This window comes from Eptatretus burgeri, chromosome 1, assembly GCF_056783735.1.
Source record: "Eptatretus burgeri isolate ZD-2024b chromosome 1, Ebu_testis_v1, whole genome shotgun sequence".
Classification (NCBI taxonomy): domain Eukaryota; kingdom Metazoa; phylum Chordata; class Myxini; order Myxiniformes; family Myxinidae; genus Eptatretus; species Eptatretus burgeri.
This window is the reverse complement of record NC_140961.1, coordinates 15,939,990-15,957,092: the sequence shown is the minus strand read 5'-3', so window position 1 is coordinate 15,957,092 and position 17,103 is coordinate 15,939,990. Positions and strand designations below refer to the sequence as shown.

At 41.7% G+C, this 17,103-nt stretch overlaps 1 protein-coding gene across 4 annotated transcripts in view; it reads right to left on the bottom strand.

Annotated features, from left to right (window-relative positions):
* Positions 1 to 1,844: 1,844 nt before the first annotated feature.
* LOC147033928 (dihydropyrimidinase-related protein 2-like) overlaps positions 1,845 to 17,103 on the bottom strand; it is a 41,473-nt gene continuing 26,214 nt past the window's right edge. For 2 of the 4 annotated variants that reach the window (XM_085873312.1, XM_085873332.1), the window contains exons 10-14: positions 16,505 to 16,646; positions 16,047 to 16,217; positions 9,101 to 9,280; positions 4,202 to 4,376; positions 1,845 to 4,059 (exon numbers count right to left, since the gene is read on the bottom strand). In XM_085873312.1, the coding sequence (XP_085729438.1) occupies positions 3,965 to 4,059; positions 4,202 to 4,376; positions 9,101 to 9,280; positions 16,047 to 16,217; positions 16,505 to 16,646 (763 nt within the window). In that variant the 3' untranslated portion in view covers positions 1,845 to 3,964. The remainder of the gene's footprint in view (positions 4,060 to 4,201; positions 4,377 to 9,100; positions 9,281 to 16,046; positions 16,218 to 16,504; positions 16,647 to 17,103) is intronic. The other 2 variants (XM_085873322.1, XM_085873342.1) reach the window with 1 other exon arrangement.

The window sequence follows — 17,103 nt, the reverse complement described above, 5'->3', positions numbered from 1 at the left end:
AAGCTGCTGGTGTTCTCATCTGGTCCGTGGTGCCGTTCTTGGTCCCCGGAGCTTGGTGCGGCGTTGTTGGCGGTGGGTTAGAGTCACGCCACTGGACAAGCTCGAGCAGATCGCACGAGGCCGCGGCCACCATTTCTTTGGGTGTGTGAGTGTGTGTCTGTGGGCCCCGTCTGTAAGTAGAATTGTTAAGTGCCTTGTTCATTGTACATTACATTTCTTTATTCGTGATAACTCTGCTCTGTGCCTCCGTTCCCGATTATTGCCAATTGTAAAATAAACCCCTGTGTTAAATGCTCCAGTTCGTTGTTCGTGTTTTCTTTCATTGACCCAGCACGGTGCGGGCTTGAGAAATAGTAAGGCCGTTCGTGCCATAAATTGTTCATTTGGACCGACGGATCTTGGTAATCCCTGCTCGGTTTACGCCCGGATCAGGCTCGGTAAATGGTCTGTTCTGCCAGAGGTCCGTCGAGGGTGTGGTTTTCCCCGGTAGTTGGATGACGTGGGAATTTAGGTATATTGAAATTAGGCAATTAACGCCGTCGAAATATTGGCGACCACGGTCCGCTAAGGGACCCGTGAACTCTCGGACTTATCCAAGAGTCACAACCTAAATTCCGGGTGTTCGGTGAGAGACGACTCCACTGCTCCACCTAGTGGTCGTTTATCGCCAACGAACCACGGCTCACAACAATATACCATAAGAGAGCCGTTTGTGTCTGTCTGTGTGTCTGTGTCTGTGTGTGTTTCCATTTTTCTCAGAGATAGCCTTACAGGTCTTCATAAAACTTTCAGAGGTTAATCAGTGAGTTTTGAAAAGAAAAGTTTAATTTCTTTTTTTAATGATTTCCATGCCTGAAGCCTTTGTAGCAATGTGAAAGGTAACATTATATGATCCCCGACCCCATTCCTAAGTGGATGGATGGAAATGCTTGAGGCCCCCCACAAAAAAACCCAAAATTAAATTTGTTTGAAATGCCAACAGTATTAGAACAGCGTCGGGCAATGCCCGGCAAGTGTTTCAAATGTTAGTGTAAGGTAATCGATAGTCACAAGATAACAAATTTATGCATGCAAACTATGGGCCAATCGATTGATTAATATTAACTTGAGGAAAAACAAAAGACTGGAGGTACCCAAAAGTAACGGTTCTTATATTTATTTCTCAATCAAGTTTTAAGTTTCCAAAAACATCTAAATTCAAACATGCAAAGTGTCTGTATTACTTGTCGTTTGTAGAATACGCCATCCATCATGAACGTTTGCTTTTACTATCGTATGAGCTTATACCAAAAACATTACTTTGGGGGTAACTCCATGGTAGGATTCCCCTATAACAGGATCCACTTTGATTTCCCATCCATAATGCCTGTTCAGGTTCAGTCTCCTGCCAGAAGATGCCAAGGACATGGAGGGCCAGACATGGAGGGTCAAAGATCCCCTTGCAGCAGCAAGTCCACACTCCCTCCTGTGTCCTCCCCTCACCCTCATTTTTCCCCACATCTCTTATTTCTCCAAGCCTCACTATATTTTGTTGGCGTGTCCCTCCCTTCACCCGACCCCCCCCCCCCCAATCATGATATAACTCCTAAATAGAGGTTAGAATTTTATAGGCGATCGATTATGGATTGGGAAGAAAGGCACATGAGCACAATCAATTTATTGCTCTATCATAAATGCGCATGCAGGTGTGTGTACATTACCGCCAAGTACTGGGACCAGATCAACAGGTGTCAATCTAGTGTTTTATGAAGCCATAAAAAAACAAACACATAAAATCTCCTGTTCCAATTTGAAGTTGGTATCGCGATGGCATTTTGTACAAAATCTAGTGAGATAGACCATGGTGACGTTTTTCCAAGAATCCTTTTTTTATTAACCTCAGCACAGGATGTAAAACAAGCTTGGACGGGTTAAAGGGATCCCAGAATTCGGTGCAAGGTTGGGCCGCTTCATTTGGTGTTTGTGCCACGTGGACCGAACTGAGACCTCGTGGAGCCAAACTCAAATGAACCGGCATCACGACAACTACGCCAGGTTCCAAGGAAACTACACATGGTGCTCGGGTTATAACGGTAAGGAGGTCAAACACCATCCGATAATTGGGTCCACCTTGCAGTCTGCAATCCGGACGCTCCGTATCCAAGAAACGGACGGACTTTGGAAAACCCACAGTTAACACCAAGCACAGCTGCATCTACAGCTACTCACGGCGCAGACAAAACTACCCTTTCTGCTCATGCTCTTTTTACGCATTCCTTCTCATCTCGCATTAATTATCATGGCAATAGCATCGCAAAACTCAAGACCCAACAACATGCAACAAGGCAACCGGGACCGTTCCTCATGATTCAGAAAATTCTGCTTTATCTGTTTATCCATTCAATAAATGATTCGGCGTATTCTGCTTTGTGTGTCCATTCGGTAAATTCAGTTGTGTTCCACCTATCCAATGCAGCATGTGCCTATTATAAGAGGCTTCAATTCAAACACCAAGGCCTTCCACACTTCCCTTAAAAAATAAAAAAAATGTCCATGTTGGCATCGAATGCTTGCAAAAGCTGATTGAGAATAATTGTTAAAAAGGCATTCAATTTAGGTGGCACACATCGCTTGCCAAAAATGAAAAATGAAGAATGGGAGTCATAAACACAGCCTGGTTAGGATAGATAGAGATAGAGATAGAGATAGAGATAGAGATAGAGATAGAGATAGAGATAGAGATAGAGATAGAGATAGAGATAGAGATAGAGATAGATATAGAGATAGAGATAGAGATAGAGATAGAGATAGAGATAGAGATAGAGATAGAGATAGAGATAGAGATAGAGATAGAGATAGAGATAGAGATAGAGAGATAGAGAGATAGAGAGATAGAGAGATAGAGAGATAGAGAGATAGAGAGATAGAGAGATAGAGAGATAGAGAGAGAGAGAGAGAGAGAGAGAGAGAGAGAGAGAGAGAGAGAGATAGAGAGAGAGAGAGAGATAGAGAGAGATAGAGAGAGAGAGAGAGAGAGAGAGAGAGAGAGAGAGAGAGAGAGAGAGAGAGAGAGAGAGAGAGAGAGAGAGAGAGAGAGAGAGAGAGAGAGAGAGAGAGAGAGAGAGAGAGAGAGACCTTGTGCATAAAAACTGAGCGGTGTAAATAATCATGTTTGAAAATCTAACTAACTTTATAACGACAGCTACGTCGGTAGCCCAACTCAGTGGAATGTAAGTAAATGTGGTGCAGTAATAAAGGAGGAATGTGTGATTCAACTGGCACCAGGTGTATTAATCAATAACAACCACCAAACCCTCCACACCTTTATCCATCAAACACAAACACAGTAATATCTGCTGTTTTACACAATTATCCCTATTTATGCTTTGTTAGTTTCTACATGAGCTAACACCAGCCTTCATAAAGTGGAAGGATCCATCTACATATTAAGTGTGCAAAACAGGGTAGGAGGTAATTTGAGAAGAAGAAAATTAAGAAAAGGACGTGAAAGGGGGTGGGGGACAAAAAAAGGGAAGCTGAGGGAGAAGAAGAGAGAGAGAGAACACAGAGATAGGAATGAATGAGTGGAAGAAGGAAGAGGAATGCTTGAATCATGTTTGGAGAGGGAGGGGGTGGGGGAGGTGAGGACAGTAAACCTCTGCACTTTTGCAGATGTAATATGGAGATGGCCCCTGAATAACGATAACCTTTTGATGGGGTTAGCCGAAGTTGTCACTTTCTTTAATGCAAACAAGATTTTGTAACCAAGAACGTGATGTTGACTGTACATGCACAACACGATTACATTTGAAAAATATCAAAAGCTGCTCTGGCCAAAAGAAATTACACACATTGCATGAAGAATGCCACAACAGGGTGTGTATGGGTCGAAGGGGCACACAGCTGTGAGGTTAGAATAGGAAGAAGGGTGGTGATGGGACCTCCGATGATGCGGCCTAGAGTTAATGTTGGAAGCGAGGCGTTTCTAGCCGAGAGAAGTGATGTTCGAGCGGCCGCCTGGTGGATTCACAATGCGGTGGCCTGTACGCCGGGGTGTGTTGTCATCCACCTGTAATCCTGCTGGGACAGCCAATGAAAGAAGCAGTGAAACTCAATACGTCAAAATGTGCAGACACAGATATGTTCATATCACCATCGATTAAACCATCCCGACGCATGAAAGGGAATAAATGGAGATGGAACAGAGCGGAACGGAACCTACCCGACAGACTAAACCCTGACTGGTGCAGGTTACGGACGGGAGGCAAGTTTGGCGTTTGCTGTCTGGTTGGGGATGTGCGCGAAGATGGAGTGGCGACGGTCGTCCTTGGGGTACCGCTCACTTCATGCACAGGTCCATCATAAAGCCCACGTGGGACTCCACGCAGCTCTGCCAACTGGTGCAAAACCATGTAGGCCATAAAAACGTCTTTAATCCATTTCAGATGACAAAGGAAGACTAAATGGTCAGTTGTAATTTAAGAAGGTGAGTCATTAAGGAACTTTAACTGGCAGAGACAATTTCAACTTGTAGAAGATCAGGAAATAAGTATTTTGTGAGAACTATCAGGCAATACAGAAGATAAGGGGAAATACAAAATGGCGGCACTTTGGCAAAATTGAGAAGCACTCAGTTATTTAATTGATTACGATGTGATAACCATCAAAATGAATACAACATTGTTCGCTCAAAATGCCGAAAGCCATGCAAACTGCTGGAAGGTGTACAAGTTTGGAACAAGATCGAAAATAATTTGCAAAATAAACGTTTGTGATTATTGGAGCATTTGGTAAGCCACCAAAAATAAAAGACAACAGACAATTATGAATATAATGGGCCTGAGCATGTAAATGGTTGAAGCCTCTTCAGTGTGGTGTGGACATTAATGATGATATAATTTGCAGGATTGAAAGCATTGGCATTTGGCACAATAACATGGATGAATAAGCATTGGAGTACTTTGGAGAGAGGGAGTTCCATGTCTGATAGTGCCATGGTGCTTTGCTAATATATATATATATATATATATATATATATATATATATATATATATATATATATATATATATATATATATATATATATATATATATATCAGACGACCCGTGAACCCGTTGGGTTCCCGTTGTGACAGCGGTTGATGAAAAAAATCATTTCAAAAAAAAAAAAGATAGCTCCAGCCAACTCTACCGCTGAGGTTGTTTGCATTGATCAAATACTCCCGAAGAGTACTTGACTGAATTGGGAATTGATTTTTTTATTTTTTTTTTCATTGCTCGATGTGAATGAAACTTGATACTGCACACCGCAGGAGAATGGTGAGTAAGATGGCACTAAAATTTTTGCGCTATCGTGTACCATTTTGGCTGTATTGCGGGAACATACATACATACAGACATATATACAAGATGAGAGTTTTATTAATATATAGTTGTCACACATGAAAAACAACCATCACACCATCCATTTGGATTTCAAAATTATCCCATGAATTTCTGCGACAGAGCAGTGGGATCCTTATTCCTCTAATCTAATTCTTCTTCGTCTTCTTCTTCTTCTTCTTCTTCTTCTTCTTCTTATTCTTCTTCTTCTGCTTCTTCTTCCATTCCACAGTACAGTGTGTTCATATTGTAATTGTTATTCCATTATAAGCGAGAGTTCATCAAACACGATTCAAGTATATAATTCAATTTTGAAGTAAAATAATGGTTTTAAAGATCATTGAAAAAAATTTAGGAGTCCAGTGCGACTGACCGGGTGTTGCATCACGTGTGCGTCATCCATCGGATGGATGTTAAGCCGGGGTGTCCTATCTCTTTTAATGGATTACAAGCACACAACTGTGAGGTAAGGAACATTTTCGGATGAAGGTCTACCAACTAGCTTTAGTTTGACGATGTTAAAGACTGCACAGTGTCTTTCAGGAAGAGGAGGTGAGTTATCATTGACATCCTTAACAAATGACTAAATCCTGCCCAAAACTTGTCAAATGGTAGGCCTGGCCAGCAGGTTCGTGAATGACTTCAGACAAAAATGTTCCCTTGGCCAATCCCACAATAATGTGAGAATAATTCCAGCTGTTAAAGTATTATTATTTTTATTTTTCGAGATCATATCTAAGATGGCCGACTGTCAGCCATTTTGTAACTTAAATGTGTCCCCAAACATTTCTCAGACATATATGGTCTGATTTTGTTCAAACATGGCACAAGCACAGTACATGATGGCATGCACTTGCACTTAACTTTATCTTGCGATCTGATCAAAGATGGCTGACTGGTAGACTGGTGGCCATTTTGGTTGTAAATATATGTGTGGGCTTGCCCTTTAACTCCGTAGAGTAAAATTACTAAAACAATGGGGGCTATGACATTTTATGTCTTTTTTCCTTGTTGTTATGATTTTTCTCTGAATGTAATATTAAAGTATTTGTCGTCGTGTCAATCGAGATTTGGTGAATGAGCATTTATATATTTTAAATAGGAAAGGGAACAACTTGACGTACAATGCTCTGTGCGCGATACAATGGTCATTACTCAATAATGTATAATGACATCATATATTGTTGTGGTTTTGCGAAACCGGCACTCCCCCTCGGTGGTGGTACACAACATATAGTGGTGCTGAGACAGTTATTTCTTTAGTGTGCAATTTAGATAGCCCTTCCCTTATGTGTTGTGAAAGCTTTTAGGCAGGTCTTTATTCTCATCTTCTGTCTATTTTTTTTTTTTTTTACGTTACTACACACACAACCTCTCCTTCATGTATGCTTGCTTACACACAAGCAGTTCATTTGCATATGTATGCCATTTCCCATTCAAACCATACGCCATTCTCCCATAACGCATCACCTCAGACCTTCTCCGTACTCGAACACCAACATTACAACATTTCTACAACCATCACAATGCCTTCATAATAATCCCCACATCATCGGACTCCAACTCAAGCTCGCCTACACTCATCATTGACGCCACGACGACCACAAGCTCCTCCATCATGAACTCGCTGCACTGCAACCACTACTCCACACCACCTCTGTCATCGCTCAACCACAGTCATCACCAACGACCACCACCTCCCTCTAAACCAGCAGGAGACAAGGAAGTGGCCGGTACCCTTATAGATACTCAGGGCTGGACATTCTGGCATCGAGCTCAGGGCATGAGTGTGCGCTGGGCACAGTTCAATGTTGTGGGGACAACTCGAGCATTCCGCTCAACTGTGGCCCCCATTTTGTGTCCAGCGCATGTTTGTGGCCAGAGAGTGTTGCCAGATTCCCTTGCTCAATGTTATTCTAAGAGCTCCATCGTGTGGGAAAGCGCGGAACAAATGACGCCATCGGAGACTTGGAGAATCCTCGCATGGGCGGAGCTAGCACTGGGGAAATGGTCCGTACACCAGTGAGGGTTGGGGTAAACACCCATTGCTCTGCCTGTTCTGCTCTCAAGCACCGTCCCCACCGGTGAAGTATAAAAGAGAGCTCTACTTTCTGGCCCTCCCTCTTCTCTGCTCTTTTCTCACATCTCGCTCACCCTTTCCGCTTGCTCCTGAGGTCATGGAACAGTGGAACAGGATGGACCAGAGAGCCAGATGCCAGACCAAGCGCCGCCTTAGCCTATAAACACTTACATGTACAGACTTCTTTACACTCACATCAAGTCTATTCCTCTCACATGTTCTTTCTTTCATTTCAAAACACCCTGACCTACATCTTTACACCATCCTCTCCACATTACACCACCAATCATCACACACCTCATTACACCTCCTCCAATCACACACCTTAGATGCCCTTAGCTTTTCTCCTTCCCCTCCCTCCCCACCCCCTCTTATGCAACTGGGAAGCATGGGCCCGTCAACTATGGCAGGTATTTAAAGAGGTCGCAAACACCTCGTACTTTCTCTTTACTCTCTAACTTTCATCGCGGTATGACTGATGGTGCCTGTCTTAGGGTAAGTTAAGATTGTATAAGTATTCGATCGGAATATCTCTGCACTGTCTCTTGTGTTTATATATCATTGTTTTTTTGCAACACCCCACAAATCCTAGCTTTCCCCGACTGTACATATTGCTTTTGTAATAAAGCCTTTGATTATTGTACCACATGACATTTGCTCGCCTTAATTATAAATAAATCTGCTTGTTGTAAATGTACACAGTTCATCATGTCTTTTCCTCCATTGGTCCAGCGTAGTCTGCATGTAGCTATCTGGGAAGTTTTATCCCACCAACTGGCTCTTGTTAGCCGGTGCATACTTGGCAACTCTGCTCAGATGCCCCTGATCAGATAAGTTAATGCAAGTATACATCGAGGGCATGAGAACCCCCGTGGTGCGGTCGTCCACATGAAGTAGTGAAACCCTACGAGGATTGGCAGGACCAATTGGTGTTCATGGTTGCTAAACAACTCGCCGGAGTACGGAGTTATTCATGTCCAGTGGCCTCAGGACTCGGTGTTCGGGAGGAACTCAAGCACTTCCCCTCATGGCAAAACTCAAACCCCAGATCAGTAACAACATCATTATAAGTTATACGAAAGATAATTGTTAGTTCTGGTTGTCTGAACAAATCAGCCAGTTATACAAAAGCTTTGAAAACAGCACGGAAGCACGTCCTGTTCCACACAAGACAATTAGTGTGTGTTCTGCGTTACCATGGACAATGTAATCGGTGTTGTGTGACCATGTTCATGCAGACATGTGTGTTGTGAATCCACTGTTTGGAGATGTTCTGAGCTGAAAGGGTTGAAAATTCAATGAATAACAGAGCCCAGCTGTTGATCTGGGCAGTTTGGAAAATCTGTCAATTGCCTGCAGGTTACGAAGGTTCTTACGTTAGACATACATCTATTTTGAGGTTTGCTATTAAATTATAGTTAAGTATGTGGGGTTGTAGAATGGTGTGTGTGTGTGTGTGTGTGTGTGTGTGTGTGTGTGTGTGTGTGTGTGTGTGTGTGTGTGTGTGTGTGTGTGTGTGTGTGTGTGTGTGTGTGTGTCACAATTGAATAAAGACATTTTGAAAGAGAGAATTGGAATTTTGTAGATTCAAAAACATGCAGTCAGTTTTATTTGCTGTATAGTTCTTGTTGCCATGGTCATATGTGAGTGTTCATTCACCTTACTACGAGCCATTATACGTTTGTACACGTAGTCTGGGAATGGTTTTCTTGGTATGTATCTCCCAGATCCCTGTGTAACGTTCAACAGGCCATCTTCCAGCACGATCTTGCCCTGGCTGATAACAATCAGCGGAGCACCCCGGAATTCCATGCCCTCAAAGATGTTACATTCCACCATCTGTCGCACACACATACCACGCGCACCATTCAGCACACCATTGGAGCCATAACGAACATGACTCTGACCTCTACACTCTAAAGGTTCCTTTCTCGTACTAAGGAAAGGTATCAAACATTCCTGGTCAAAACAAGTGACATCAATTTATATGATCCACAACTAATTATTTTATTATTCTCAGGAAATTTGATGCATGAAGTTTAAAACGGTGGATCCATTGATGTTCCAATGATGCATACGCCTAATCAAAGGCCCTGTTCAGCCAATGCCAACATAATATTCCACAGCCTGGAATTTTCAGATTGTGACAGTTTTTTTTGGAGAATCCTAAACGTCCAAACGTTGTTCTGTTGGAATCTTAATATATAAGCAACAAAAATGGTCCGGCAGCTGAAAGGGGCATGCAGCACTGGAATTATCATGCAGGGTGTTACTTATAAATGTCTGCAGCTGTAGAGGAACCTGGGTCGGGTTTCAAACAGCAAAGGGCTTCACCTTGTGGAGCTAGTTTTTCAAGGTGGCTTTACGCCAGCTATTTTTGGCTGGAAGAGCATGCGGTTAATTTCCGCACTCTATCTATCATGGAGTACGGTCGTATAGAGGGATGATACGGGAAAAAATGGCTAGCCATTCAAATGTGTACACAATGATATGTTCATAAACTCCTAAAGAGTGAAGTTATAAGCATTTAAAAGCCATAACTTTTATTCTCGAGTGTTTACTTTTTCTTTTTTTATGTTGAAGGCTACAGGCATGGACTAAATAGTCCTCATCGAGGCCAAGCCTTAAATAAAAGAACTGCATAGAGAAGTAAGAAAAGAGAGAATAAAGTGAGGAGGGAAAATGAGTGAGTAAGAGAAATGTATGATGAAAGGTATATGATGTTTGTTTGCAGAAAAGAGAGATTAAATCTAGCCTGGTCGCTATAGTTTGAATGAGACAGAAAGTAAGACCAGCAATCCTGACACGGAGAGTGTAAGATGGTTCCCAGCACCACTTTAACACTCCTAAGTCAGAACGGTAGTACCACCCTGGGCGGTTGCTGTCTACAATGTACTACCAATCTGAACTACCAAGACTTAAAAAGACACCAAAATACATTACGAAAGTACCACAATGAGAGATCGCTAAATTGCCAATTTGTACTTCTTCTCCTTGTTCCCCTCTCAAAACAATGTAAAACTGTAGCTCGACCTACCTCAATAACTGCTGAAGCCCTGATGTTGATTCTAATGTGAGGAAGTTACTTTGTCTCTGTACTAGTGCATGCAACCCAAAACTTTTTAATTTTTTAAACATTAATTTTTTAATTTATCTTTTATTAATTTTATTAATTTTTCATTACTTTTAAATTTTTTTAAACATTGTTTTATTTCTGAAAATAAATCAAATGTAAATGTGGACTCAACCAAACCAGCCTAGGATCATGAGTGTGTGTGTGTGTGTGGGAGGGGGAGGGGGGGTTGGGTGTGGACACTGGACAGAACCGTTCCAAAAGTGATACATATCCAATCACCCGAGTAAACTGAAACAAGTATTAAAAATTTTTTATAACAGATGGATTTAATGTACCATAAACCGAATTTAATAACATTGATGGATATAATCCATGCCAAAATAATAAAATATATAAAACATAAAGCATTTGATAACTTACAAAAAAATTGCAGAAACCAGAAACAAAAAAAAACATTTTACGAAAAACGTGAAAACACAGAGGGATGAAATCTCAACAAAAACAACCAAAACAATGAAGAATGACACCACATTACGATGCCAAAATACGACACAACAATCCTCTTGTGGATTATCATCACGACATCATTTGACATTTTACTTTTGTTGTGGGATTTGTGATGGATGGAGAAGAAGAATGGAGAATAAGAATACCACTGAAGAATGACACCACATGATGACGTCACAATACGACACAACAATCCTCTTGTGGGTTAGCATCGCGATATATTTTGATGTTGTTCCATCACAATCCCACAACAAAAGTAAAATGTCAAAATATATCGTGATGCTAAACCACAAGAGGATTGTTGTGTCGTATTATGATGTCATAATGTGGTGTCATTCTTCATTGTTTGGTTGTTTTTTGAGATTTCATCCCTCTGTTTTTACATTTAAAATTTTTTTTATTGGAATATACACACGTGTGTGTGTGTGTGTGTGTGTATGTGTGTGTGTGTGTGTGTGTGTGTGTGTGTGTGTGTGTGTGTGTGTGTGTGTGTGTGTGTGTGTGTGTGTGTGTGTGTGTGTGTGTGTGTGTGTGTGTGTGTGTGTGTGTGTGTGTGTGTGTGTGTGTGTGTGTAAGACAGAGATGACAGAGATGGTTGTCCATTCATCTGTTTGTGGTTGACGCTGATTGACTGTGTGAGCAAGGTGCAATGTGATTGGCTCCTGGCAAGATTGAATAATGTATCATTATAGGCTGATTAAAAGCTGATATTCAAAATCTGATTCCATATGTGACGATTGCAACTCATGGCCTAAATAATTATGTCGAAATCTTGAGTTAAATGAGATAAAAATCAGGAAAAAGTGGTTTGTTTTTTTTCTAACTGATATAATTAAATAATGCATTCATAGTTAAGTTAAGTTAAGTTAAGTTAAGAAGGCTGAGTTAATGCCTGAGTTAAGAAAGCTCCAGAATTCTTCTTTTTTTTAAACTCTTTTGAAGGTACTTATTGTATGTCTGATTTTATTTTATACCATCCAAAGACACCAGTGGTGATCTTTTTAGATTCAGATTACACTTTTATCACATGAACATTTTTAATGTTTCAATGCAACATGAAATCTCTGTTTATTAACACAGTGCGTTGATATACAACCTCTGACAGGATGACCTCAAGGTACCCACACTCACCTCGAAGCTGTGTAGCCGGGTTTCAATCCCAATCCAGCGATAAAACGTCATCCTGGTGTTTTACAGGCAGGACGATTCATCAATGTGTGTGTGTCACTCCTGACGTTAAACTGGGCGTCCTGTCTACCGACATTAGTTGAGGGGCGTTAAAGAGACCCACGGTGCCCTTCACCAAGAGTGGATGACATTTCGTTGGCATCTTGGCCAAATTACAAATTCCTGCCCCAACGACTGCTGGGAAGGCAATGGCAAACCACGCTGTATAATCCTTGCTCAGGAAGCTGCTTCGGCGGCACAGATGTTCAGTAACGAGGATGGTACATCAAATCTCTATGAAAAGAGCCGTTTGTCTGTCTGTCTGTGTCTACATGTTGCCATTTTTTTCTGAGATGGCTGAATGGATCTTTATCAAACTTTCAAAGGTTCACCAGTGAGTGCTTGGGAGTGATTAAAAGGAAAAAAAATAAAAGAAAAAGAAAAAGATTGCAGAAGATAATCTTTGGAAAATATTATTTTGAAAATATAAAATGACGAAGCCTTTTTGATTATATATACACACACTAGATGACCCGTGAACCCGTTGGGTTCCCGTTGTGACAGCGGTTGATAAAAAATTTTCAAAAAAATAAAAAAGATAGCTCCAGCAAACTATACCGCTGAGGTTGTTTGCATTGATCAAATTCTCCCGAAGAGTACTTGACTGAATCGGGAATTGATTTTTTTTTATAATCTTTTCCGTTGTCCGATTTTAACGAAACTTGATACCACACACCGCAGGCGAATGGTGAGTAAGGTGGGCCGAAAATGTTTGCGCTATCCTGTACCGTTTTGGCTGTATTTTGGGAACATACATACATACATACGTATATACATACATACATACATATATGATGAGAGTTTTATTAATATATAGAAGGTATATATATATATATATATATATATATATATATATATATATATATATATATATATATATATATATATATATACATACACACATATATATCACAATTAATCCTTGTGGTATGTCGAGAAGAGAATAATAAATAAATTAATGGAATAAGAAACCCAATGAATGGTTTCTGTAGTGTCGTGGCAGAGGTGCGAACAGGCAGACATGAGCCGGAGGGTAACACAACTCCGCTTTATTGCCTCGAGCGAGAGGGTGGGCGTAGGATGCCCGTAACTCCGCTCTATTACGCACTTGATGCACTCTACAGGCACACGACCTACAAGACACTGCCAATGATACCATATGCTGCTAACTGGTGCTACTGGTGCTACAAGTCCCTAGTGGGCGAGTCAGGACATATGAAGCCACAACCACGTGACCACCACCATCCGTGACTCGGGGCTCGCCCAAACAATACATGCTCCGCCCATACACCACAGTTTCAAGGATATTTGACACATTATGTAAAATACCAGTTTGATAAAAAAAAGTGATTTTTGCCATTAACATGGTTGTGAATATATATATATATATATATATATATATATATATATATATATATATATATATATATATATATATATATATATATATATATATATATATATATATATATATATATATATATATATATATATATATATATATAGCCTGGTGTTGGCTTAGTGGTTAGGGTGGTGGCTTTGGATCCCAGGGTCCTGAGTTCAAGACCCATTGGCTGCTGAATTAACACCAGGGGGTTGACTCAGCCTATCATCCTTCAGAGGTTGGCGAAATGAGTACCAGTGTACTGGTCCCGGTGTATGCCCCGGTTAGAATAGGTGTTCCATATCCCTGTGTGTCATAAGAGGCGACCAGGGTTGGCGTCAGGAAAGGCATCCGGCCATAAAACATTGCCTCAAGAAAAAGCCCAACCCCTGCACAGCAGGGAAAAATGGCTGTAAAAACGGTCATACATATATATATGTGAGGTCCGTCTAAAAAGTAACGGGACTGAGCCTGCTGTGTGCTCCACTTACACAATTTGAATGAACGGGTTGTGTCACAGTCTTTCGCAACATTCCAGCAATATATCTGATTGGTGACGGTTGACTGCGCTCATGATGTGATTTTTTTTTTACAGGTCGTGCTTTACACATCGTGTAGTCTGAGTCGTCGTGCTGTGAGTCGTGAGCAGAGAGCCAATCTAAAGTTTCTTGCCAATATTGGCAAAACACCTTCCGAATCCTTCGCAATGCTGCAGCAAGTCTACGGGGAAGAAACGATATCACGTACACGTGCATTTCAATGGCACAAAAGGTTCAAGGAGGGACGGGAGGAGGTTGAAGATGATCCACGGTCTGGAAGACTTTCAACGAGCAGAACGGCGGACAACATCGAGCGTGTGAAGAAGTTGGTGCGTGTAGATGGTCGACTCACGGTGCGGATGATTGCTGAGGAACGTTCCATAAACAAGGACACTGTCTGGAGCATCATCACTGAAAATCTCGAAATGCGCAAGGTGTGCGCAAAGATGGTCCCCAAGCTGTTGTCCGAGGACCGGAACAAGCAAAGAGTCACTGTCCGTCAAGACATTATCGAGCGCGAGGACGATCCAGACCTGATCGGGAGAGTCATTACTAGCGATGAATCGTGGATATTGGAATACGATCCCGAAACCAAATTGGCAAAGTCATCAGTGAAAAAGTCCGGCATCACCAACACCAAAAAAAGCAAGGATGTCGAAGTCGAAAGTCAAGGTGATGTTCTTCGCATTTTTTGACATCAAAGGCATCGTCCACATCGAGTTTCTACCACAGGGTCAAACAGTGAATCAATACGGGCACAAGGAGATCCTCCAGCGCCTCATGAGATCAGTCTCGGACAAGAGGAGGGATCTGTGGGAGAACAATGCCTGGGTGCTCCACCATGACAACGCTCCTGCTCACAGTGCCCTGAGCATCCGACAGTTTATGGCGGAGAGGAACATGCCAACTCTGGAACAACCCCCGTATTTGCCAGACTTGGCCCCTTGTGATTTTTTCCTATTCCCGGAGCTCAAGGGGGTGATGAAGGGGACCCAATTTCCTGTTGTGGAGGCCATCAAAAGGGCCATGACGACGTTGCTCCGGAGTGCTCCAGAAGAAGCCTTCCGGGGGTGCATCGAAGCATGGAAGAAGAGGATGGACAAGTGTGTGAGACTGGAGGGAAACTATTTTGAAGGGGACAAGCTGTGATTTCAATATATTTTTTGGAATAAAATTTCTGTGAAGTCAGTCCCATTACGTTTTAGACAGACCTCGTGTATATATATATATATATATATATATATATATATATATATATATATATATATATATATATATATATATATATATAGATATATATAGCATCATCAGATCTGTGAAGTTATCATGCACACCTCTATCGGTAAACTACGGTTAAACATGGATGGGTCGAGCTTGCACAGTTGTTTTGACATGAGCTGGCCCTCGCGGTTGTTCTGGTCACATCTCTGTAAAACCCGATAAGTAATTGAGGAGTCAAGAATCTCATCCCAATGTGAGCAAAGGTTCGGTGAGTGTGTGGAGAGTTTGCGAAGTCGGGGGTTGTGAGGCTCTGAGATTGAGCCGGGAGCAGGGAGAATGTTAGTGGTGTTGGAGAAGGTGAAAGGAAAAGAGGACGTGACAAATAATTGTGATTGAATACAGGCAAGAGGTATGATTGCCGGAGAGGTGTCATGGAACACTTCTGGAGAAAAAACGGAACAAAAACATCAGGTTTTATTTTCCCCCTTACTTGTACATGTCCTCTTTTGTATAAAAAATAGCTTTTGTAAGATAAAATAGACAATAATGATGGATATGAGTAAAACCAGACGCAAGCCTCACACAATGGCAATTGCGAAGCCCCATCGAAGGTACATAATTTCCACAATACCTGAATCTCTCTTGCATTACCTGGTTATGGGTTTTTGCAGAAATGGTTTTCACAATATCTGGTTCCCAGATAACGAGATCGGCATCAGAACCAACAGCAATTCTTCCTTTCCGAGGGTACATGTTGAAGATCTTGGCGGCGTTTGTGCTTGTGACGGCGACAAAGTGATTTTCATCCATCTTCCCAGTGGCCTAATCAAAAGAAGGGACAGGTTTGGTGGAGACAGTAAAGGAAACAGAATTGTGTTTTACCGGAATGTCACAGTCACGTCCTTTCATCGACAATTGGATGTCATCAATGTTGAACGACATGCAGATCAACCGATGTTTAGTTTGAATGGACAGGCCAAAACAACATTGTTTGTCCTGTCCTCCACCATTTTAAAAACACGGACCAGTCGGAGTGTTTAAGAAAGCAGAGAATTAATTGAACAATTTTAAGAATGTGCACAGTGACACACGCACACCACGATGCCTACCACAGCTCGGTCCCAGATAATGCTCATTCGCTCCTCGATGCCGTTAGTACCCTCAGGAATGAGTGTGAAGTTGTCTTTTCCCAAAGCTTTCTGGGCTGTGCTGAACGTGCAGTGAGCACTTCCTGTGACATGCAAATCACCGCTGGAAGGGGTTGAGGAAAGAAGAAAATATAAACGTGTGTGTGTGTGTGTGTGTGTGTGTGTGTGTGTGTGTGTGTGTGTGTGTGTGTGTTTGGAGTGTGTATATATATATATATATATATATTTAAGCTCACACCAATTTTTTTAGCTTATCTGGAATTGGAATTCCTGATAAGGTATTTTCATCGCACACCGTTTGTCCGTCTGTTTGTTCGTCCATCCGTCTCCTATTTTGACTTGTCCGGCCAAACCACTAGGCCGACCCAGCTGAAATTTGGCAGCGAGGTTCCGCTCCTGACTGGTAACAGGAATTGCAAAGCTCGTTGCAGTCACTTGACTAAGTAGGTCAAAATGATGGACTGAGTAAATTCCATCAAATAGCTCCTCCAGACACACCAGTCAGAATGCTAACAAATTTTTGGTTACAACATTAGGCCACGGTAGGGATGTTAAATTGC